General features: G+C 40.2%; 1 protein-coding gene across 1 annotated transcript in view; it reads left to right on the top strand.

The window, feature by feature from the left end:
* The window catches only part of ITGB5 (integrin subunit beta 5), a 197,869-nt gene that overhangs the window by 62,876 nt on the left and 109,068 nt on the right, over positions 1-25,925 (top strand). The window contains exons 4-5 of the mRNA XM_007493818.3: positions 53-302; positions 10,653-10,821. Coding sequence (XP_007493880.2) covers positions 53-302; positions 10,653-10,821 — 419 coding nt within the window. The remainder of the gene's footprint in view (positions 1-52; positions 303-10,652; positions 10,822-25,925) is intronic.

Here is a 25,925-nt window from a genome sequence, read left to right as displayed (position 1 = left end):
TCCTCTTGGATGTCTTCTCCATTTGAGGCTCCCCATCTTTCTTTTGGCACAGGTGACAAGACTCCCTTCCGAGTCCAAGTGCGACAGGTGGAGGATTACCCTGTGGACCTCTACTATTTGATGGACCTCTCCCTGTCCATGAAGGATGATTTAGACACCATTCTCAATCTGGGCACCAAGCTGGCTGAGGAGATGAGGAAGCTCACCAGCAATTTCCGTTTGGGTTTTGGCTCTTTCGTAGACAAAAACATCTCCCCCTTTTCCTACACTGCACCGAGATACCAAACCAATCCATGCATTGGGTAAGTAACCTACTTTTCTTAGATTGGGCTGACAAAGCCTGGGGGAAGGGAGGTGGGATCAGACAGTAAGGAATGAGGCAGCAGGATCTTCCACCTTCTGTGAAGGTTTTTCTTTTTTTAAACCTTTACCTTCTGCTTTAGAATCAATACTGTGTATTGATTCCAAGAGAGAAGAGCAGTAAGGGCTAGGCAATGGGGGTCAAGTGACTTGCCCAGGGTCACATAGCTGGAAAGTGTCTGAGGTCAGATTTGAACCTAGGACCTTCTGTCTTTAGGCTTGGCTCTCATTCCACTGAGCCACTTAGCTGCCCCTGAACCTAGAACTCTCTGATTCCAAATCTGGTATTCAGTCCAATAAACTGAAGGTGTCAAACTGGCTGCCATCAGACATTCCTGAATGACTGTTCAGTCATTTCAGTCATGTCTGATTCTTTGTGAACCCATTTGGAGTTTTCTTGGCAAAGATACTAGAATGGTTTGCCATTTCCTTCTCAAGCTTATTTATACAGATGAGCAAACTGAGGCAAAGAGGGTTAAGTGACTTATCCAGAGTCACACAGCTAATAAGAATCAGAGGCCAAATTTGAACTCAGTAGATGAGTCTTTCTGATTTCAGGCCTAGCACTTTATCCATTTGACTATTTAGCTGCCCAGATACTCCAAAGTATGGTCAATTAACAAAATAAATACAAATATAATAGGACATAGATACTGTTAATAGGTGGTTTTCTAAGTCAATATGTAGCCTTCAGGGATCCTTATTTACAATTTAGTGGCCTCAGTTTCTAAGTGAGTTTGATACCACTGCATTATGCCATTCTTTATTTTGGTAGAGGAGCTGGATTATTTCAATGGATTGGGCACAATAAAATATCCCGGTGAAATTTGTTACTTCCTGAGAAAGTATATTTGAGGCTTCCTCAAGCTAGGTTGTATCAACTAGTTACTCAGCTCTCCTCCTTGGGCACCCTCCATCCACAAATACAGGTTGTTATCTATCCATGCCTTCTTAGCCTTATCCCGTGTTCTACATAAGTTCAGCATAGGGATCCATCCAATGGGGAAACTTCCATGTCATCGTGGGATTCCCAAGAGAGCACACATGCTGTCCAGTGGTTATCCTTTGCTCTCACTACATGCTTGGCTGGCCTTCTTTTCTGATCCATTACCCTTCTGATTATATCCTTTAGCAATTCTTCATTCAATTGCCTCCCGCCATTCACCTCTCCACTGCCCTTTGGGTCATCCGTGATTGAAGTTGTGGAGTCTGTGGTATTTCATGACTTGTAGCCATGAGACATCCCTGAAAGAATATTGTGAAATAGATGGGCTTCTGCTTCTGAGAGAGGAAGCAGGTCATTAAAAAGCACCATGCAATTTCCCAGAGTCAGTCCAGGCCACTCTCCTCCCTCCTCTTCAATTTGGGGCCTGGTTCATTGTCCATCTATGATGTTTGTCCAAATTATATGTACCAATGGACTAGCCCTCTAAGTTGTAAATCCAGCTGCTTATCAGAGGATGGAGAAAAGCGTTCTTTATCCATTTGGCTTTTCCTATGTGGAAAACCTCAGAGAATCCCTTGTTTCCTCCAAGATTCTGCACAAGTGCTACCTTCTTCATGAAACCTATCCTGATTTCCCCTTCTCCTTCCCACAGATTGCTGATGTCCTCTCCCTACCCAAATTTATCTTGTATTTATTTTGTGTCTGTTTCCTATATCTTATGTTATCAGATAAAATATATCATCATATCATATACTATGTTGCCTCTCTTGAAAAAACAGAAGCTCTTTCTTTTTTTTTTTTTGTCTTTGCCTCTCCAGAGATATGGTGCCTCATGCAGAAGTGGTTGTTATTATTGTTGAGTCATTTCAGTTGTGCTCAACTCTTTGTGACCTCGTTTGGGGTTTTCTTGGCAAAGATATTGGAGTCATGTGCCATTTCCTTCTCATTTTATAGATGAGAAACTGAGGCAGAGTCAAATGAATTGCTCAGGTCACATAGCTACTAAATGAGGCTAGATTTGAACTTGGGTCTTCCTGACACCAGACAAGACATTCTATCCACTGTGCCACTCTCTGCCCTTAGAACAGAGTGCCCTTAATAATTGCTTGTTGGATGCCTGTAAAGTATTTTGAGTATCTTTATTTTTATATTTTTTAAAATCTAGACCTACATTTTCACTGATTTGGGGAAATCCTAGCATGGAAACTCCCTCAGTCAGGGCGGCATTTATTTTGTCAGTGTGTAATTTGTTCGAGAGATGACAGTGTCCTGGGTCTGGCTATAATCAGCACGCTATCATCTGTAAACAGGAGTCTCTGTCTATAATGGGAATTTTGATTCTGCTGGACATTGCCTATGATAGTGGCAAATACCTCAGGAGAACATATAGCTGATGTCAGAAATCAGAGGGTGATGGGATAAAGTTACCCCTTCTGTTTCATCGTTCAAGGAGTTTAATATGATTTTAAAATACACCCGGGAGATGACTTTTGGAAGAGCTTTTAAGATATTGACTTTGCTTTATCAAAACAGAGGCACTTTTTATTTATTTTAGCAACTCCAAGACAGAAGGACTAGGCAGACAGAGTTAAGTGACTTGCCCAGGGTCACATGGCCAGGAAGTAACTGTGGTTAGATTCAAACCAGGTCCTCTTAGTTCCACGCCTGGTATTCTAGCCACTGAACCATCTGGCTGTCCTCAGAAGCACTTTTAATAGTAAGCAGCTAGCTAATTGGAGGGGAGTTATCCTCCATGTTTTCTGTGGCTTCCTTCTTGCAGATCAAAAGTATTGTTTAGCATGATCTAATCATTAGCTAGAGATTAAATGTTTGATCATTATCACCCTCCATTTTTGAGGTTTGAGGGTTTTCAAGTGGTTGATGAGGTTTAAGTAGTGCTGAAGAGATTAGTCAGATGTGGCCATATTTGATGTGATTATGTTGATTACTTAACTTTCTGCAAGTGAAAGGTTGCATGAAGAAATAAATGTTCCCAGTAATTTTCCCCTAGTTGAAGAAAAAACTGTGCAGTGCCTGGCATCTTGGATTATGTGATAGTCAAAGTCACTTCAAAATACAGTGAAGCATCAGAATGGGACTTAAATATTGATAGAGATTATTATTATTCGCACACCTAGAGAGGCAGTGTAACTAAGAGAGAGCTAATCTTGGAGTCAAGAAAGCTTGGGTTCTGTATCACTTTTGGCATATATCGAGTGTATAATCCTTGTCAAGTTACTTAAATCACAGGGCCTAAAGCCATGGTGGCAAACGTATGGCATGTGTGCCATCACCCACCAGAGTTTGTTACTAGAAAGGCAGAGGGACATGGGCCCAGCTGTTCCCTTCCCCTTCTCCACTGGCCTGAGGACATTTTTTTCATTTCAACTGCCCCTCTGCCCAGCAGCCTAATGGGAGCACTTCCTCCCTTTCCTGTCTGAGGTAAGGGGGCTACTCTGTTTCTGGGGGGCAGAGCATGATATGTGGTCTCTAAAAGGTTCACCATCTCTGGTCTAGGGTCAGTAAGACTCAAAGACTATATTTGGCAGAGCAGATCTGGCTACACATTGGTTGAGAGCGTTTCCTTAAACAAATGAAATCAGTGATTTTCCTCAACAACAGCCATTTAACCTGGTGGAGAGGAGACATGATAAGAGAGAGAGGAATCACAATGACTATCTTTGAAGTGCCTAGAAGGAGTATTATGTGGAGAGGGCCTTTGATTGATGCTTAGCACTATAGGATAGAACTAAGAGTAAATGGTAGAAGCTACAGAAAGATAGATTTTTTTTTTTTGGATTATACATGTATTATCATGCAAAGCATACTTCTGTATTGTTCATTTTTGTGAGTGAATAATCTAATAAAACTCTAATCCCCAAACACATACCCAAATAAACAAGTGAAAAATTGTATGCAAAAAGGCAGATTTAGACTCGATATAAGTAAACATTTTGCCTCTCCATGAGTAGAATGGGCTACTTTGGGGATAATCAATAAGTGCTCTTCAGGCAGAGGCAGAGGACATCCCTGGAGATGTTTTATAAAAGATTCTTGGTAAAGTATAGAATGGGTGAGATCAACAGGTCTCAATATTGGGCACACATAGCCTTAAGAAGGTACATAAATATTTGGGAAATAACTGAGCCCTTTATGATTAATTAATCGCTTCAAACATTTTTTGTGCTAGCAAGCATTTGTTGTTGTTCAATCATTTTAGTTGTGTCTGATTCTTAGTTTTCTTAGTGATGACACTGTAATGGTTTACCATTTCCTTCTCTAGCTCATTTACAGATGAAGAACCAGAGTTAAACAGGATTCAGTGACTTGCCCAGGGTCACATAGCTAGTAAGTGTGAAGGCCAGATTTAAAGTCTGATCTTTCTGATTCCAGGTCCCATGCTCTATCCAATGATCTACCTAACTGCATAGTAAAGGTTATAATATATATTTTTATATTGAATAGAGTAAATGGGAAGATAACTGAAAGCCAAAGAATCTAAATTTCTGGGTGACATGGTCTTTGAAGGCCTTAATGCTTAGATTCTGAATGAACTATGATAAAACATGTTTTCCTCTAGTTTTTTTTTTTAATTTTTGACCACTAACTGTATATTGAGAATGTACCTGATGCTTACTACATGAGGGGAAAATAAGAGATGTCATTATCTGTAGTTGAGTGCTTCGGGACATCCTAACTAAATTAATAAATTTTATTTTATTATTATATATAAAATATAAATGATATATGTTTATTATACTTATATATCATATTAAATAAGTAAAAATAAAAAAAATGTCAAAAAATCCTAATTAATCCCAGTCGAGGTCCTGGATTGACCTGGATTGTATAAGCCACACATATAAAATTCAAGAATATAGAAGAATAAATAGAAAGAATTCTAGACCTCTTTTGAATTGGTCCCATTAGATTGACACCTCTTGTTTCCATTTGTCCATTCACCTTAGATCCTGGACATCAGCTATTTCTCCTCCAACTCCTATCATGTGGGAATAAGCAGTGTGGTAGAATAGAAAACATCCTAGACTTTGAGTCCAAAGACCTGGGTTTGATCCATGTCTCTGCCACTCATTAGCTTTGTGACTTCCAGCACTATCTCTCTGGGCCTTAGTTTCCTCATTCAAAATGAGGAGGTTGGCCTAGATAATCTCAAAGGTCCCTTCTACCTCCAAGTCCTCTGATCCTTGAATTTCTATGCTGTATTTAAGAAAAAGAAATTCAAGATAGTGAAAGATTCGTATTCTAATTGAGATGGATTTCTACCTGTAGAGGTATTCACATTTTGGACAAGTATAAGGATCAGTATAAGGAAAGAATGAAAAGAAAGGGGAAGGTTGGTCTAGGTAGAGAAAATCTCTACTTGCTCTTGTTCTAATCCTCCTCTGAGCTACTTGGTCCCCAGGCAAGTTAAGGACGGAGTCACAACTTTTTTTTGAAATTATGGAATTATGTCTTGTGTTAGACACAAGGACAAAAGTCTATGCTTGGAACAGCTAGCTGGCACAGTGGATAGAGTGCCAGGTCTGGAGGAAGGAGGACCTGGGGTCCATCTGGTCTTAGACACTTCCCAGCTGTGTGACCCTGGCCAAATGACTTGACTGTTTGCCTAGCTGCTGCCCTTCAGTCCTAGAAAGACTACTGAGGCAGAAAGTAAGGTAGTTTTAAGGCCATGCTTTTTCTCAGCTCAGAGATCTTGTCATCAGAATTAATACAAGACTTTTCAAATGTTAAAGCTTGCTTAACTCTTAAATTACTTAAGCAACTTACATTTAACTAAACCCAGAATGTGGCTCGGTAGATAGAGCCCTGGGCTTGGAGTCCGAAAGACCCGAGGTCAAAGCTCGCCTTAGACACTAGCTGTATAACCCTGGACAAGTCATTTAACCTCTATTTGTCTTACTCTATTGGAGAAGGAAACGGCAAACCGCTCCAGTATCTTTGCCAGGAAAACCTCATGGACACTATGATCCACAGGGTCATAAAGAGTCAGACACAGCCAAATGACTGACCACCAGACACAAAGTCATTGTAAAAGGGTATTTTTTAGAAGTCTAACAACCAAAGCAGATGATTGCTCCTTTGCTGCACTCCCAGGAAAAATCACTCTGTTCTTTCTCCCCACCACAACTCCCAAATCCTCAGAACCCATCCGCATCTGGCCTGTGATGAATGTTTATAAACTACAGTAATTCATTAAGAAGTTCTATTAATGGTCTGCAATTTGCATGAATGGAGAGCGTTTCTAGACTGAGCCATTGCTGGATCCTTGAAACATTAAAATATCTCACAGGGAATTGGGCCTGGCCCTGTGATATTATTTGCTTAGGAATCTCCCCGGTAAAGACAAGTCCCTCTACTAACACAGATTGTCAGCGTCTCTGCAACTTTAAGCCCTAGAGATTTATCTAAACCTTTGCGGTTAAGTTACTTTTTTTCTGGGTACACACAGCTAGATTGTGTCAGAAATGGACTTGAACTTGAGTCTTCCTGGTACCAAGGTCAGCTCTCTATCCACTATCCACTTTCATATTGCATTCAGACACAATGTAGCAGAATAGCAAAGTATTTATCTTCAGATATATGCAATCAGCAAAATATTCCATCTACAAATCCTTTAATCTTCATTTGTTACAGTGTATACAGAGCATTTACTTTTTGTAAATGAGTTAAAAAAAATAAAACTTTCACTCTTCGTAGCCTTTTTTTTGAAAGCTATACTGTTTCCCCCCTTGTGCTCCAGTAATCATATAATTTTGCTGTCCTTACTTTAAGCAGAATTCTGCCTCTGATAGCATTTGTTCCAACAGAGTTTGACTGGTATAATTGTGACAGTGATAAGAAGAAAAGTGTTTGACTTTTTGAACCTCGGATCTACTCTGATTCCGTACTTGGCACTATTTCCATCATACCAAGTTGTGTCTCACCATTGCTCCTGAACTCATGCCAACTTCTGAGAACCTCTTGGAAACCCGGTAATTGCCTCTTGCAGGTTGCATCTGCCCAGGCCTGCACTAATGGCTAGATTGGATTCTCTTCCATTTTTTTCACTTATTAGATTTTTTAACTTTATTTTTTTTAACTTAATTACACATAAAACAATTTTAACATTCTTTTTTTTAAGTTTTGAGTTCCAAAATTCTTTGCCTCCTTCCCATCCCTATCCTTTCTCTATTACTTCCTCCTCACTCCCTGAGACAATAGACCATCTGATATAGAATTTACATGTGCAATCATGTAAAACATTTTTCCATAATAGTCTTTTCTGGAAAACATTTCAAATAAAAAAAAAAGAAGTAGAGAGAGCAATATAATATGTTTGAGTCTTCGTTCAGATTCCATCAGTTCTTTCTCAAAAGGCAGATGAGTCTCTGGGATTGTCTTGGATCATTGCATTGCTAAGAATAACTGTCACTGTGTACAATTCTGATTCCATTATTCTGGTTCTGCCCATGCTCATTTCACTTTGCATCCATTTGTGTAAGCCTTTCCAGATTTTTCCAAAATCATCCTGTTTGTCATTTCTTCGAGCACAATAGTATTCCATCACCATCATATACCCAACTTGTTCAACCACTCCCAATTGATGGACATCCTCTAATTTTCACTTTTTTTGCTACCAAAAAAAGAGCTGCTAGAAATATTTTTGTACAAATCGGTCCTTCCCCCTTTCTTTGATCTCTTCAACCCACCATTTCCATCAAGCCATTAAGTTCATTAAGATGAAGATAAGGGGTAAAGGTGCCTCTTAGCATCCCGGGCCTAACAGGTTTCCCTGGCTTTCAAACTCCCTTCACTTTGTTCTTGATGGTTTCTCATCTTTAATTTTAAAATCATTGCATTAACAACTAAAGTGGGAACAGAAACCAGATGTCGTAGTTATCTTTGTAACTTGAGCTCCTAGCACAGTAGGCATTTGAGAGGCATTTGGTGAATTGAATCTGATGAAGAAGAATTTAAATCAGTTCACCTGGGAGACAGATTTGCCTTTCAGTAAGCATTTATTAAGCATGGACTATGTGCCAGCTCATGCTTGGTTCAAGTCAATTATTAAGCACCTGCTTTGTGTGTGGCTACTGTGTTATGTGATAAGGATGGAAAGAGAAAAAGAAAAGAAAGAAAATGACCTAGTCACTAGTGAAATTACATTCTACTGTGTTGTAGCTCTTAGTGAGGTTATGTGTGAGGCTACGTGCTCTCCATCCCATCATGGAGGATTATTCAAGAATGGTTTAGGAGCAGCTAGATAGCACAGTAGATAGAGTGCTAAGCCTGGAGACAGGTGGGTCTTCAGTTCAAATATGGCCTCAGACACTTCTTAACTGTGCCATCTTGGGCAAATTACTTAATCCCATTTGCCTGGTCTTTACCTCTCTTTTGCCTTAGAATCAAATCTAAGACGGAAGATAAGGGTTTAAAAAAGGGAGAGTAAGGTTTACATTTCTCTGGAGTAAGGGTGAGATGATAGAAATAGAGCCAAATATGGAATCAAGGTAGATTCTGGGTTCAAATCCTGCCTCTGACCCTTTGTTTTTGACTCTAAGGAAAGTACCCTTTCTTTGTTGGTTTAAAAAAATTTTTTTTAATTAGTCAATTTAGAACATTATTCCTTGGTTACAAGAATCCTAATATTTCCCTCCCTCCCCTCACCCACCTTTCCCATAGCTGATGTGCAATTTCACTGGGTATGACATGTGTCCTTGATCAAAACCTATTTCCATGTTGTTGGTGTCCCCTCAACCCATATAATCAAGCAGTTGTTTTTCTTCAGTCTTTCTACTCCCACAGTTTTGCCTCTGAATGTGGATAGTGTTCTTTCTTGTGGATCCCTCTGGGTTGTTCATTGCCACTAATGGAGAAGTCCATTATGTTCGATTGTGCCACAGTGTATCAGTCTCTGTGTACAATGTTCTCCTGGTTCTGCTCCTCTCACTCTGCATCACTTCCTGGAGGGTGTTCCAGTCTCCATGGAATTCCTCCACTTTATTATTCCTTTGAGAACAATAGTATTCCATCACCAACATATACCACAATTTGTTCAGCCATTCCCCAATCGGAGGGCATCCCCTCATTTTCCAATTTTTGGCCACCACAAACAGCGCAGCTATGAATATTCTTGTGCAGGTCTTTTTCCTTATTATCTCTTTGGGGTACAAACCCAGCAGTGCTATGGCTGGATCATAGGGCAGATAGTCTTTTATCACCCTTTGGGCATAGTTCCAAATTGCCCTCCAGAATGGTTGGATCAGTTCATAACCCCACCAGCAGTGAATTAGTGTCCCTACTTTGCCACATCCCCTCCAGCATTCATTACTTTCCTTTGCTGTCATGTTGGCCAATCTGCTAGGTGTAAGGTGATACCTCAGAGTTGTTTTGATTTGCATCTCTCTGATTATAAGAGATTTAGAGCACTTTTTCATGTGCTTATTAATAGTTTTGATTTCTTTATCTGAAAATTGCCTATTCATGTCCCTTACCCATTTATCAATTGGAGAATGGGGAAGCACCCTTTCTAAGCCTTGGTTTTCTTATCTATAAAATGGAGCCAACAAGTACTTGTTGTACTTCACAGGGTTGTGGTAGAGTACAAATGAGATAATGTAGATAAAGCATTTTTGCAAACCGTTATGTAAAGGTAAATTTCTGGTGCTGTTATATGGTGCCTTTCCTTTTAAAGTGTTCTTTGGAATGTTTCTACTCCCTCTTCATGGCTTCCTTTAATATCCTTTCCCTTTTTCTGTCCAAGACTTGCACAACCTTCAAAGACTAGCTCAACCCTGAACTCCTAAAGAAAACTTTCCCCATTCAGTGTATTTTACAGAAGTAATCAGGTGGTGGGCATAGTGGATAGAGCAATGGGGCTGGAGTCAGGAAGACCAGGATCTGGCCTCAGATACCTACTAGTTGTGTGACCCTGGCCAATTCATTTAACCTCTGACTCAGTTTCCTCATCTGAAAAATGGGGATAATACTAGCACCTACCTCTCAGAATTGTTGTGAAGATCTATGAGATGTTTGCAAAGTGCTTACATAGTGCTTGGCGAAGAGTAGGAGCTTACTAAGTGGCTGCTTCCTTCCTTCCTTCTTTTATACTTTCATATGTTCCACTCATATGGTTACATAAAGGGTCATGAGTGTCCATCCTACCTTAGCTCAAGTCCTTGAGCTATATGTTTCTAAGTTCTGAAAAACCTAGCAAGGTGCTGCCCATATGAAATAAGAATTACTGGATATTTTGGTATTTCTGTACCCTAGCCTCTCAGTGAGGGTGCCTACGGCATGGGAATGCAGGTGAAAATGTGGCTCTGAGACTATTCTTTCTCTCCAGTTACAAGTTGTTTCCATACTGCGTCCCATCCTTTGGCTTCCGCCATCTGCTGTCTTTAACGGATAAAGTCGATAGCTTCAATGAAGAAGTTAAAAAACAGATGGTGTCCAGAAACAAAGATGCTCCCGAAGGGGGCTTTGATGCCATCCTCCAGGCAGCTGTATGCAAGGTAAGTTTCTTTCATCCTATGTGAGTGATATGAAGCTGCGTGTGTTTGTATATGTGTGGGGGGCGCATGACCGCACTTCTGTGGGGTTTTGCTTTGGATGCAGTGTTTTCATACAGATTCCCAAGGACTCCAGCCCATGGCTCCCTTCCACTGCTTACATCAGAGGGTGTGCCTTTAGTAAGAACCTTGAGTAGGTCTATGGCAGCGTACATCTGTAGGGCGACGGATTTGTGCCTCTCTCCCTGGGTGGGGTCATGAGATACTTTTTTGGCCAGGAAAGTGCTGCTCTGTTCATGTGGGTGAACAGCTTGTTTATTGTCTTTTCAGAAGAAATACTTGAGCTTTCTGGGGTGACTTTTGGGATTTCTCTAAAGATAATGCCCATGTTGTAACTGCAGCCTTGATGGCAATCTTTAACTGGAAGAGCAGTAAATAGACTTCAGGTTTCCTTATTCCTTTAGTACACAGTTTGTCTCCAATTACTCTATAAGATGAGGAGTGAATAGGAGTTTATGGGGAGAGGAGGAAAATCCTAGGTGGGAATTGAATGATGGTGTATTTTGAGAGTGTGATGTATAAATAGTATTTCCTGCTTGTGACTTATTGACTGCCCCAGGAAGATGGGTACGAAGTAGTATCTAAAGTATTTGTTCAGACCCTTCAGTCATATCTAAATCTTTATGATCACATTTGAGATTTTCTTGGCAAGATACTGGAGTGGTTTGCCATTTCCTTCTCTTGCTCATTTTACAGATGCAGAATTTAAGAAAAACAGAGTTAAGTTTGCCCAGAGTCACCCAGATAGTATGAGTCTAAGGTCAGATTTGAACTCAGGAAGATGAGTCTTTCAAGCCCAGTGCTCTATATACTGTGCAACCTAGCTGCCTTTTTGTGACTATGGGAACCTCTTTTTAATTTGAAAATACATCACAAGCAGCATCTAAGTGACTCAGTGTATAGAGAGCCAGGCCTAGAGATGGGAGGTCCTGAGTTCAAATATGGCCTCAGATACGTTCTAGCTGTGTGACTCTGGGCAGGTCACTTAACCCCCATTGCCAACCCATTCCATGCTTCTGTCTTAGAAACCAATGCTGAATATTTTTTTTGGTAAAGATATTGTATTTTTATCAATTACATTTAATAACAAATTTCCACATAAGTTTCCCAAAGTTATATGATGCAAATTGTTTCCTTCTCTCCCGTCCCTCCCCTCTCCTGGAGCTGGCAAGTGATTCAATTAGGGTTATACGTCAATACACAGTATTGATCCTAAGATGGAAGATAAAAGTTTAAAACATATATATGTATTTCACAGACTCATCCAAGATAGCAGTTGTACTATTAGTTTTGATTAACTGAAAAATACTTAAAGTTAATATGAATTTAGTAAATCTCTTAAATGAATCTGTATCTTATAAATCATAATAGCATCTATGTATATTTGAAATAGAGTTGTATGATTATGTACAACATTTAGTCGACAAAACGTCTGCCTAATTGTGAATTTGTTCAATCCTTACTATAACTCGTTTCTTCTCCTTTACTCGCAAGGCCCTCTGGGTCTGTGGCCCATGAGTTAGAAAACACTGATCTAAAAAATAACCATATTATTACAGATAAGCGAGGGAGGCCAGATATGGACAGGGAGGCTGAATATTTATTGCAATTGTTACTTATTTACTAAATTTTCATCAAAACTGCTTACATTTAATGGGACGGGGTTGGGAGGAGGGGACAGAAAGAACATGAATCATGTAACCATGGAAAAATATTCAAAATTAATTAATTAAATAAATATACTTAATTTTAAAAACTGCCTACATTTAATTTATAGAGTTTTTGTTCTCAAGGAGTTTGCTGGGGAGGGCTGGATTAGTAGCCTTTCTTTGCTCCTGTGCCAAGGTGATATGATATCCTAAAACCAGCAAAAAACAATATGAAGTTTGAGTGGGGTGGGGTGGTGGGATCATGGTGGCAGTGATGGTAGAAGAAATCTGCAGAAACATTATCTTCTGTTCCTCCTTGGTCCCATGGAAATCTTGTTATCTCAGTTTTATTTGGTACCAGTCCTTTTGGTTTTTGGTTTGGGTTTTTTAAATTTTTATTTAATTAATTAATTTAGAATATTTTTCCATGGTTACAAGATTCATGTTCTTTCCCTCCCCTTCTGCACCCCCCCTCCTGTAGCCAACAAGCAATTCCACTGGGTTTGACATTGGTCAAGATCTATTTGCATATTATTAATATTGATAATAGAAAAATCATTTAGAGTCAACATCCCCAATCATATCCCCTCAACCCATGTGATTAAACAATTGTTTTTCTTCTGTGTTTCTACTCCCACAGTTCTTCCTCTGGATGTGGATAATGTTCTTTCTCATAAGTTCCCCCAAATTGTTCTGGATCATTGCATTGCTGCTAGTAGAGAAGTCCATTGAAGTCTCTGTGTACAATGTTTTCCTGGTTCTGCTCCTCTCACTCTGCATTACTTCCTGGAGGTTGTTCCAGTCTCCATGGAATTCCTCCACTTTATTATTTCTTTTAGCACAATAGTATTCCATCACCAACATATACCACAATTTGTTCAGCCATTCTCCAATTGAAGGGCATCCCCTCACTTTCCAGTTTTTGGCCACCACAAAGAGCACAGCTATGAATATTCTTGTACACGTCTTTTTCCTTATTATCTCTTTGGAGTACAAACCCAGCAGTGCTATGGCTGGATCAAAGGGCAGACAGTCTTTTATCGCCCTTTGGGCATAGTTCCAAATTGCCCTCCAGAATGGTTGGATCAGTTCACAACTCCACCAGCAATGAATTAATGTCCCTACTTTGCCACATCCCCTCCAGCATTCATTACTCTCCTTTGCTGTCATTGGCCAGTCTGCTAGGTGTGAGGTAGGCACCAGTCCTTTTGGCCAAGATGATGGATTCCTGTCTTTGGGGGAAACATCGTAGATCACCACCCCTGATTAGGTGACCCCCACAGCTTCAGCTAGGGATGCTATGGGTGGCCCCAGGCCTAATTTCACAGGACTTTTTTGGTTTTGTCAGCCTAAACAAACTAGAAGGAACTAAGGGACAGAAAGGTGAGGACTTGTAGGCAAATAAAGGTATAGGTTTTGGAAAACTAAGAAACAATTTAAGTACCTGCTATATGCAGATGACTGTGCTAGGCCCTGGGGGAGATGCAGACTTTGAGGCAGCCCCCAAACTCATGGAGCTCACAATCGGGTTGGAGAATATGTTCTATACACAAATAATTGTGACACATGGTGAGTGCATAAGAGAGGAATAAACAAACTGTACTAGGTAACATCTGAGGGCAGATCAGGAGAATATAATTAGGTAATTACAACTAGGGAATGTTAAGGGTAGGTTTTTGAGGGGGATGCCAACTGAATTGGGTTTTAAAGGATGGATTAATCGTTTTCTTTAGAAAGAGATCTTAATGTTTTTGACTGGTTGTCGGCCATTGTCTTACTTAGGATTTGAAATATCTTTACATTTAGAGTTTTGTTTTTAAGGATCCTCTCTTTCCTCAGCCCAATTCCAGGCCTTGGCAGGGAGCATGTAGTTCAGGAAGGACATAGGACTTAAATGGATTCTTTGTTCATTGTTGAAGGTTAGAGCAAGAGCTAAATGACAGGACCAAACAATGGCTTGTTCTCTTAATTAAAATGATTAATTCCTGGCACCAGAAATGCCTTTTTGGTTCGATCTGTTCTAAGGCCTTACTAGCTATGTGATCCTGGGTAAGTGACAATACCCCATTTGCCTCAGTTTCCTCACATGTAAAATGAAATAGAGAAGGAAATGGCAAATCATTCTAGTATCTTTGCCAAGAAAACCTGAAATGGGGATACAAAGAGTTGGACATGGGGCAACCCCTCGATGGATAGAGATTGTCCTGGGGTCAAATTTGGTCCCTGACATTTCCTAACTATATGGTCCTGGGCAAGTCACTTAACTCTAATTGTTAAGCCCTTCCTGTCCTGTTCTTCTGTCTTGAAACTGGTACTTAATTTGGAAAAAATTAAAAAGATTTGGACCTGACTGAAATGACTGACCAACAACAAATTCTAAGGCCTTCAGGACGTACCCAATCAGTCTCAGGTGGGTGAGCGTCAAAGTCTTGTCTTCAAAGGCCACCAGAGAAAAAAGATGTTTTACTATCAGTTCCAGATGAGCAATTATGACTTAGTGCCAGGGGCTACATCGATCGCTGTCTGGGATGGTGCTGGATATTCATATGTACCTCTAAAATCTGTTGAAATTATATCTTTTTCCTTCGAGGATGTTGTAGAATTGGATAGTTTAAAGGTTAGCCATTTGAGAAAAATGTACCTCGGCCTTCTGTTCTCGATGGATGTGTGGGTAGGGAGGCCCAGTGATTATGGAACAGATACTGCGCTGTTGTGTGGGCTACTGTTGGTGAACAACTTCCTATTTCTCTTCTACCAGTCATTATCACAAGAGATTTGTTCACAGATGTTGGGAGAGAGGAGGGAAGTTTTTGGATATAAAAGTGATGTAAAAACAAAAGCTATCCATTTTTTTTTTAAGTTAACAATTACCCAGAGTGGTAGAGTCAGTAGGCAAAGAGTTTCTCTATTTTATTCTTTAGTTTTCCCTTTGAATGAGATAACGGATGGAAAGCACTTTGCAAAGTTTCAAACTACATAAATGCCCAAATGCCAGCTATTATTATTGTCATCATTTCTGCTGTCATTTCTTTGTATAAGTAAATGGTTTTCTTTCACCTGCCTTTGATCCCGTGTCTATTTTAATCCCATCTACTGATTTCAGAAGCCACTGATAGCTAGAAATTTTCAGTCTCCTGATTGGTCCAGAATAAAGGGCCATGCATTTCCATTTCTCATTCATTTGGCTAAATTGAATGCTCCCAGGTGATAAGAGCCTGCCAAGCCCCTACCCCCCATGGGAGCCTGACAAGGGCTCCAGTGTGTGTAGGCAGGCCATTTCCCCCTTCACAATGCACAATGTTTCATTAGAACCATATGCCCTTGAGATGGCAATGATAAGTATTGCTATCTCATGCTGCCACAGCCAGTTCTTTGTTCGGGTTCTATACTGATGCTGCTTTAACCAGGAGAGATTTTTAGCTATCTGGGCTTTAAGGGTGAGGAACGTTCCTGTGTGGGGACTTCAATCCCATCTGGATATCCCAGCATTGGAGATTTCATTTCCAAAGAAGACCCCCTGTTTTTAGGGACTTTCTTTCGAGGCCAGTTCGCTTTGAATGAAGTTTTCTGATCCCTCACCACCTTCCCAGTAACCACTTTAATGGGTAAGACACTACAATAAGAGGGTCCAAAGCTTGGGATCCTTCTCTAGCCAGTGCAAGGATTTGTTCCAGTGGAATTGCAGCGAGTTGGGTTGGGAAGAGCTAGTATGTATCAGACTCAGACCTTGAACCCTAGTCTTCTTGCCTCCAAGGCCAACTCTTTAAGCAAGACTTCCTCCCTTTTTCTGAAAGAGGCACAGCAAAAAGACCGAAAGGGCTGAGCACAGCATTGAGTAGGAGAAGGAAACTGGCCTTCTTTGCCTATGGGGAACTGGTTCATCTGCTGAGTGACCTCAAACTGCAAGATGCTACAAAAGCTAATCTCTTTGATATCAGTCATTCCTCTTCCAATGATGCAGAATGGCTGTGAGTCTTTCAGCTATGCCAAAAGGTAATGGAAAGACTGATGGGTGACTCAGTGGATTGAGAGCCAGGCCTAGAGACGGGAGGTCTTGGGTTCAAATCTGGCCTCAGACACTTCCTAGCTGGGTGACCCTGGGCAAGTCACTTAACCCCCATTGCCTATCCCTTAGCACTATTCTGCCTTAGAACCAATATATATTGGAACCAATATAATATTGATTCTAAGATGGTAGGTAAGATTATTATTATTTTTTTAAAACCCTTACCTTCCATCTTGGAGTCAATAGTGTGTATTGGCTCCAAGGCAGAAGAGTGGTAAGGGCTAGGCAATGAGGGTCAAGTGACTTGCCCAGGGTCACACAGCTAGGAAGTGGCTGAGGTCAGATTTGAACCTAGGACCTCCCGTCTCTAGGCCTGGTTCTCAATCCACTGAGCTACCCAGCTGCCCCCGGTAAGATTATTTTTAAGATTAATGATAGACATAAGCAGGCTGCAACTTACCACTGATGACTTTTAAATATATTATTAATAATTAATATTTCAAATTTATTATCAAGGGCAATTATGACTAGGAAAAGATGAGGAATTGTCACATTGTGAAAATAGAAAATAATTTTTCTCAAAGCTCAAGTTCTTTGATACTGCCGAAATATAGGATCATAGACTGGGAGTAGGAAAGGGACTTAGAGGCCATATTTAATCCAATAAGCTAATTTTATAGACAAGGAAATTGTGAGGCTTTGAGAGTTTGGGGAACTTGCCCAGAGCTGTGCAGGTAGTAAGTGGCATAGTTGATATTTGAACCTTGAGCCAGTACTTTTTCTCTGGCATCTCTAACTATCTCCTGAATGACCTCTCTTGTTGGCAAAATCTTCTATAGAGAATTTTTGGAAGGACAAAGTCATATAGGCTGAGAAGGTGTGGAGGGACTGAAATTTTCAGTGGTAGAAAGAGTAGTCATATGAGAGAAATTTTGGAACAAAATGTACCATGGAGAGGGGACAGTTAGGTGGCTCAAGGGATAGAAAGTCAGGTCTGCAGACAGGGTTCAAACCTGGGTTCAAACCTAGCCTCAGATACTTCCTAGGTGTATAACCCTGGACAAGTCACTTAACCTCCATTGCCTAGTCCTTATTGTTCTTCTGCCTTAGAACCAATATTAAATCTAAGATGGAAGGTAAGGGTTTGTTTTTTTTTTAAATGTAACAGAGAAAATGAAAAGTGTCATTTTCTTCATGACTCCTGGTCTTTGGAACTGGAATTTTGTTCTTGAACAAAGATCTTGAACAAGATCTTGAAGATATATCCTCCCGGCATCCCCAGAAACCGTCCTTAAATCAGCAACTATCAGATACCTCCAGAGAACAGCCCATTTGCTCAGATAATCTCAGGAGATAGTCAGAGGTGCCAGAGAAAAAGCACTGGCTCTGGGTTCAAATATCAGTTATGCCACTTACTACAGCAAATCCATTTGAAGGTGCTTGGGAGACTTATGAGCCACTAGTTTTTAGAGGCTTTTCTGGGAGATGGGGGTATTCTATTGAGTTGCTTCCTTTAGTATTCCTATCAGCCCACGGCTCCAAGAAGCTGTAGCATGCACAACAGCCAATCCCAGGCAGAACTATCTCAGCAGATGGGCTAAACCAGGTTTAGGGTAACCCAATGGCCTCAGCCCCATTGATGGGTTAGGGGAGTATCTACCTAGAGCATGTGAAGACTTCCTCCAGCAGAATGGGTGGATTGGGATGGGTTTGTTCTAATGGCCATAAAGGCAGCTGGAGCACTTGGAGAAGACACCAAGATCAGCCTCTGCACCCCAGGCCATCATCAATCATCCTGGCTTTTGTCCTGCCACTGAACTTGGATGACTCTGGAAGAGGGAATGAGGCTGATGACTTTGTGCAACTCTATCTCACTTGAATCCAATTTACTTGCAAGTCAAGACATCACCCATTTTGTCACTGGTCCCCTTTGAAAATGAAGGATGGGCAACAGCAACAAAAAGAGCAACACATTACAGTGGAAGGAATGCTGACTATAGAGTTAGAGGACCCCCATGGGTTCAAATATTTGCTCTGATGCTTCATAGCTATGTGAGCTGAGGCAAGTAACCTAACCTCTTTGGGGGTTCCCTGTCAGATTCCCTAATCTGTAAGTTAAAAGGAGTTGGACCAGACAACCTCTAAGGTTCCTTACAGTTGGGAATCTATGATCCTAAGAAAATTCTTACATGACTAGGGTAGGGGACTGAAGAGTTCCTTTGTGGACAAGAAGAAGTTCTGGAGTCTGGACTAAAACAGGTAATCATGGCTATTTTGGTGACCAGTTCTGGTACTTGAAACCAGGCAATGGGAGTTCTTCTGAGGCTCCTAGATACAACAAAATTTGTTCTCAACCGGAACTTTCAAAAGATCATATCTCCCAGTTTTTCAACAACAGAGTTCTTATGTTTTCTTTTTTACCTCATGCTTGATGACTTTCTATCATACTCATGACCACCTCCATGAAACTTAGTAAACTTAGAAACTTAGTAAGTTGTCTTCTTGCATCTTTTCTTTCATTTTTAGTCATCCTTATTTCTTTTCTCAGTATCTTGGATTTGTTGCCAGTGGACCTGAGGTGCAGGTTTGTGAGGGCTTTTAAAAAAATTTGTAAACATATTTTATTTTACCAACTACATGTAGGAAGAAATTTCCATGTAAGCTTTCCGAAGTTGTATGATCCAGTTGTTCTCCTGGTTCTGCTTATTTCACTCCACTTACTTCACATCAGTTCGTGTAGCTCTTTCCAGTTCTCTAGGAAATCATCGTGTTCATCATTACTTAACAACACAGTAGTGTTCCATCACCTTCATACACCACAATTTGCTCAGCTATTCCCCAGCTGATGGACATCCCTTCAATTTCCAATTCTTTGCCACCAGAAAAAGCAGATTTTAACATTTTTGAACAAGTAGGTCCTGTGACTCTTTAAAAAATCTCTGGGATACAGACCTGTTACTGGACCAAAGGTATGCATTGTTTTGTAGCCTTTGGGGCGTAATTCCAAATTGCCATTCCAGAATGGTTGGATCAATTTGTGAAGGCTTAAAAACCAACCAACCTTGAGTTCCTTTGTATTTACTGTGTTTATGGATTATTTCAATAAATCCCATAAAGCCTGTAGACCTTACCTCTATTACTTATTTTTTCTAAAACTTTTATTTTCTAAACTCTTAACATTCTGTCTTAATAACAACTATAATATAAATTATATAAATAAAGACAAAAGGGCAAGGGCTAGGCAAATGGAATCAAGTGACTTGTTTAGGGTCACATAGCTAGGAAGTGTCTGAGGCCAGATTTAAACCCAGGATCTCCTATATCCAGGCCTGGTGCTCTATCCATTGTACCACCTAGCTTTCCATTATCTATTCACCAAGGCAATGTAGTAAGTTGGGAAAGCAATTTCCATCTTGAATATTCTGTATTCCTAAATCAATCTTTAGGGTATTTTATTATGGCTGTGGGTGGGGAATGGTTTTGTTCAAGCAAATTAATAGATGGTTTTAAGTTTTCAAAAAAGACTTAACATTCTTAAAAGAACAAGCTTTTAAAGTGTCGTAGCAACAAAATATGCTTATTAATAACTCCCTTGTCTGGGCCCTGGACTCTGGATTGAGGAGCATTCCTATTCTCTTGCCCAGGATTCAGACCCACCAGGTCACTTCCTGGTCATGCACTGACCCTCTTTTCTCCACTCCCCCCCCCCAACCCTTCTCTAACTACCTTGTCCAACTTTGCCTCCAAGAATACTAATAAAAGAAACCCACCATTCCTGGAAAGGACATGCCAGCCAATTGCCCAGTGGCTCCAAGCACCCTTTTAGATTTCCCTATCCAAAACCTTGAACCCATCTATCTTTAGGTCTTTTTCTCTAGCTTTTCTCTAGCTCTGAACCTTAAGAAATGTCCTGGGGGCACTGAAGGGTGAAGCAATTTGCCAGTGGTCAGCACAGCTAGTCTGTATCTGAGGCCAGCTTGAACCCAGGTTTTCCTGACTCCAAGACTGGGTCTGTCTCTTCACAATGCTGTAGTGCCTTTACGTTTTATTATTTTTGAACTCTTACCTTCTGTCTCAGTAACAAGTCTAAGACAAAAGAGGAGCAAAGGTGACTTGTTCAGGGTCACAGAGCTAGCTAGGAAGTGTCTGAGGTCATATTTGAACCCAGTTCTTCCCTATTTCAGGTCTGGTGCTCTATCCACTGGGCTGCCTTGATAACCTGATTGCCTTTACTTAAGCACATAGAAGCTGCTTTAATGTTTCTATTGAATAAATAAACCAACAAGCATCTATTAAGCTCCAAAGGTATATATATCAGTTTTCAGCTACAAAACCAGAAGCTGCCCTCAAGGAGTTTATAATCTACTGAATGCTTTTCAATAAATAAATAGTGGATATTTATAATGTGCCAGAAACATAGCAGGTGATCTGTGGGAATAGAAAAGAAGTGATAAATCACAGCCTCCCATCCCCTCCCTGAAGAACCAACTCATTAAAATGAGTGTTTGTTCTGGAGAGTAGGGAAGGACCGCTTATTGCACTACATGACAAAATCCAGGCTGTTGCCTTTCTCAAGGGTAACCTGCAGGAGTCAGATTTTCACTCTATTTAGTGTACAGCATCCTATCTTGTGGCAGAAGACAATGTTTCGGGGTTCACAGACCCATAATTGATTTTCTCCAAGAAAATACATGTTTTATTTCCTTAACTGTTAAGAGTCTAGCTAAGAAGCTTGGGAGCTGAGTGCAGATGGAAGCAAAAGCAAGCAGAGGCCAATGAGGACATGTTTATTGTTATAAGCACTCTTGGATCTGCTCCTGGGTCAGGGAAGGGGAAACTAATCACAGGAAGAATTTCTGGGATACTGAGAGCCTTATGGTTGTTATTCCACCTATGACTTGGGATTTAACCATCCTGAGTATGTGTTCAGGCATCTGGAGTGGGATTCTTGGCACACATCCCTGCCTCATCTTTTCCCTACCAGCCCATCCTCTTTTCATGCCTGAATGAATGGCTTTTGTAGGGCTTGTGTATTGGTCTGGCCTCCAAAGAGTCTTTGTTGTTTATTTGTTGTTGTTTTTCAGTTCAACAGCTTTTTATCGAGTGCCTACTTACAACTTTTATGACCTTTCCTTAGCCTTCCAAAATACCAGGAACTTTTCCCAATCTCATCCCCCTTTCCTCCCAGACAAAATGCGGTCTCACTAAGCATTTCTCCTTTGAGGCTCTGAATGTAGGAGATCTTCTGGTGCCAGGAATAAACAAAGGAGGGCACTTCCAACACAGGCAAAGGCCCTATCTAAGAAATTGATTTTAATCAAATGTGACACTCAGTGGCTGCTTAACAGGGCACAAGTGAAAAATTATATTGTGAATACAGCAAAATGGGCCATTTTTCTATTTGCATTCCCATGATTAGAGTAGTGATTGGGACAGCCTGACTATGGAAGCACAAGGTAGATAGAAAATTCATCCCGAGGCTAGTGCAATAGTGGGCAGTCCAGCAGACCATCGTGTAGCTAGAACCATGGACTGGGTGAGAAAGAAAGATCTTAGAGTTCATCTAATTCAACCCTTTCATTTAATAGAGGAGAAATAGGCTCAAACAAGATCATCTGATTATAGATTTTGAGCTGAAAGGTGCTTTAGAGGTATCTTGCCCAATTCTCTTATTTTATAGCTGTGGAAACTGAGGTCTAGAGAATTTCCAAGTATCTTGCTCAAAGTCACTCCGTTACAGGAATTTGAACCTACATCTTCTGCCTTCAAATCTAGCCCACTTTTGATGCATTATGCCTCTCCTGAAGCCTTTTGTCCAGGTCACACAGTTGGAAGCTCTAGGACCCAAACCGAAGTATTTCTGAATGTTTTGATACCAGGTCTAGTTGTGTTTCTATTATACCACATAATATATGGAAACTATAGTTTGAAAGTGAGAGGAAAAAAATGTCTGTTAGACTTCTGTCTTATCTCCCAGAAGCTTAGCTATTTGATATTTTCATTCTCATTGATGAGAATGACAGCAACACCTATCTGTTCTTTCAGGAGAAGCCAGGGGAAATCTATTTAAAAAAAAAACAAAAAACAAAAACTAACAGAAACAAAAAACCCTAAACTCTGGCAATATCATAAATTAAGATTGTCTTGTACCTTGTGATTTTTTACAGTGACACCTGGTGGTCTCCAGGTATTGTTGCACAGGTAATTAAAAGACCCTTTAATTTTGTTAATGAGTCTTCCCCCTCCTCCCTTTTTCCTTTCAATTCAATCACATAATTTTTTGAGTCATTGTTCTTTTTTTGTTGTTGTTATTTTTTTACATTTCTCAGAGCTCTCTAAGTAGATCTGCCTCAAGTTAAAGCCTTTGTAATCTAAAGCTTAGAGTCCTGATTTCACTGACATTTCTGGATGAGAACAGGTATCATGGGGAAAGACCATGACCAGAATGTGGGAGACCTAGGTAATGTGTCACTGACTATCTCTGTGATCTTAAGTAAGTCAAACTCTCTAGGCACTAGAGAGCTACAATGGGTTTCCCTATGCTATGAAATTTGATTCTATGAAATAAGTTATCTTTGTCCTAGTACTAGCTCCTATTCCATCCAGTTTTCCTCATGTATACATTTCTAAGAACATTGCTAAACTGATGGCTCTTTATTCAACTTCACCTCCAGACCTAGCCCACTTAAGACAATGAGATTTCTTTGTTCTTCTTTAGGACTTAAAAAGGTGAACGAATATTCCTTATGTTAGCTTGGTTTCTTCTCTGGAAGCACCCATCCAGGAGTCACAGAACCGAGTCAAGGCAACAAGCATTTTAAAGTGTCTAATGTGTTCCAGGAGGCAATGGAGACACAAAGAAGTGTAAAAGATAGTCCCTGTTCTCAGGGAGCTCACAATCTAATGGAGGAGACCACATATAAACACACATACACACAAGATACACAATACATTGGAAACAATCTCAGAGGGGAGGCACTAGCATTAAAGTAGATTGGGAAAGATCTTGCAGAATTAGAGTTGGAAAAGATCCTAAAGGTTATTCTGTTGAGTGTATGTTCGAACAAGAACTCTCTATTGTTTCCACATAAAGTAGTAAGTCAGCCTTTGACTGAAGGCCCCCGGGTGACAAGGGGGATTCATTACTTCCTGAGGAAGCCTCTTCCACTTTCTTCAGATAGCTTCTGTTAGGTCATTTTTTCTCTCATAGTGAGTCTAAATCTTCCTTTTTTAGTCTAAATCTGCCTTTCTATGACTTATATCAATGATTCCCACTAGTGTTCTTTGGGGCCAAACAGAATTAATCTAATCTCTTTTCCATATGACAGTCCCTCACATATTAAAGACAGCTTTATGAGTTCCTACACCTTCCCCTTCTCTGCCCCTCTCCCATCTACTCCTCTTTAGTCCAAATAATGCCAGTGTCTTCAGCTGCACCTCATGGCATGTTCACAATATTCTTTATCATCCTGATTGCCGTTGTCTGTGTGATCTCTAGTTTATCGACTAACATGCACATTTGTCAATTCTCTTCCATCCCTACCCCAGGTTTAACTTAACCGGCTCTCTGTCTTTTACCTTATTCTATGTGTATAAACAATTTCACTTGAGAAAGATCTGAGATGCTTAAGCTTTATATAAGCCAACAGTGTGATAGGATTGCTGAAATAACAGAAAACAAAACAAGCAAAAGCACCACTAAAGCAATATGGAGCTCCATTAATTGAAACATGGTATCTCCAATCAAGGGAGACAATAATCCTCCTGACATCTTTGCTGGTGAGAACCCATCTGGGATGTTATATTCATTTTCCTCATATTTTTTATCATATATTTATTGACAAACAGGAATGTTTCTAGAGAAGAGAAAATAGGGCAGTGAAAGCTCTTAAAAGCCATATCAGATAAAGAAAAGTTGAAGGAATCAGGAATGTTTAATTTGGATAAGAGAAGGCTAAGGGAGACATGATAGTAGCCTTCACCTACATGAGAAACTACCAGTGGTAAAGGGACAGAGAGAGAGAGAGGTTAGAGAGTGACTTGGCTTGATCCAATGATGAACTCTTTCTAAGATATTTTTTCCTAATTACATGTAATAACAATTTTTGGCATACTTTTCCTGAAATTATAATATCCAAATTGTTTCCCTCCCTCCTTTCTATTATCCCTCCCAGAGATAGTAAACAATTCGATTTGGGTTCTGCATGTATTATCATGTAAAACCTACTTCAAGGAAGACATTTTCAATGGATCAAATTGCCTAATTCTGAATGTTCATAGAACCAAGGTAGGTCCAGAGGTCATATGGGTGGTATGTGGCAAGTCAGTATTTAAGCCCAGGTCCTCTGATTCAAATCCAACCCCTCTTTCTGCCCCCCCCCCCAGTCTGTCTGCTAGCAAGCTGTCCCCTCAGAAGGCCAATGTACAGCTAGCTATGATGCTGGAGAGAGGACTCCTGCATTAGGAAAGAGAGTGTGATATATTAGGCAGAGGGCTAGATTTTGAATCCAAATGCCTTCCATGAAATATATTGTTGTACACCCAGGGGCTATTCACCGAGCCTCTCAGAGATCCAGTTTCTTTATGTGTAAAATGAGAAAGATAATTCCTGTCACATTCACTTTAACTGAGTGGTTGTGAGATTCAAAAAAGAGATAGATACCACATGCAAACAGCTTTGCAAACCTTAGTGCGCTATATATGGGCTACTCCAGAATGGTGGACTAGAACAAGCATCCCTTTTGGAGTCAGAGGACCCGCCTTTGATCTCACCTTGGATACTTTCTTTCTTTCTGTGTGATCTTTGGAAAGTCACTTAACCTTCCCAGAATCTCAGTTTTCTCATTTGTAAAATGCTGGAGTTGAACTAAATAATTTCCTTGGACCCTTTCAGGTCCATATCTAGGATTCTATTTCTTTTTCTTTTGGTAGGAGATTAAGCCAGATCCTATATTAAGTCATTTTCAATTTAAGATTCTATTTTTTTAATCTTGGCATCCTCTTTGGCTTGAAATACTCTCCCTCCTCGACTCTTACAGACCTCCCTTGCTTCCTTTAAGTCGTAACTAAAATTCCATCTCCTCTGGGAAGCTTTCCTCGTTCCCACTCAATTCTAGTGCCTTCTCACTCTTGCTTATTTTCTCTCTGTCCTGTATAGAGCTTGTTCTGTATGTAGCTGTTTCCATCTTGTTTTTCCCATTAGATTGTAAGCTTCTTGAAGGCAGGTGCTGTCTTTTGATTCTTTTTTGCACCCCTAGTGCTTAGCACAGTGCTTGGCACATAGTAAGTGCTTATTAAATGATTATTGAGTTGAATAACCCATTGGTGCTTTTTTATCTGTAAAAGTGACTTGGAAATATTCCTTCCAAGATACATGACCTTCTGTGTGTGTA

Source organism: Monodelphis domestica, chromosome 4 (genome assembly GCF_027887165.1).
Source record: "Monodelphis domestica isolate mMonDom1 chromosome 4, mMonDom1.pri, whole genome shotgun sequence".
Lineage (NCBI taxonomy): Eukaryota > Metazoa > Chordata > Mammalia > Didelphimorphia > Didelphidae > Monodelphis > Monodelphis domestica.
This window is presented reverse-complemented; position numbering and strand designations above follow the sequence as displayed.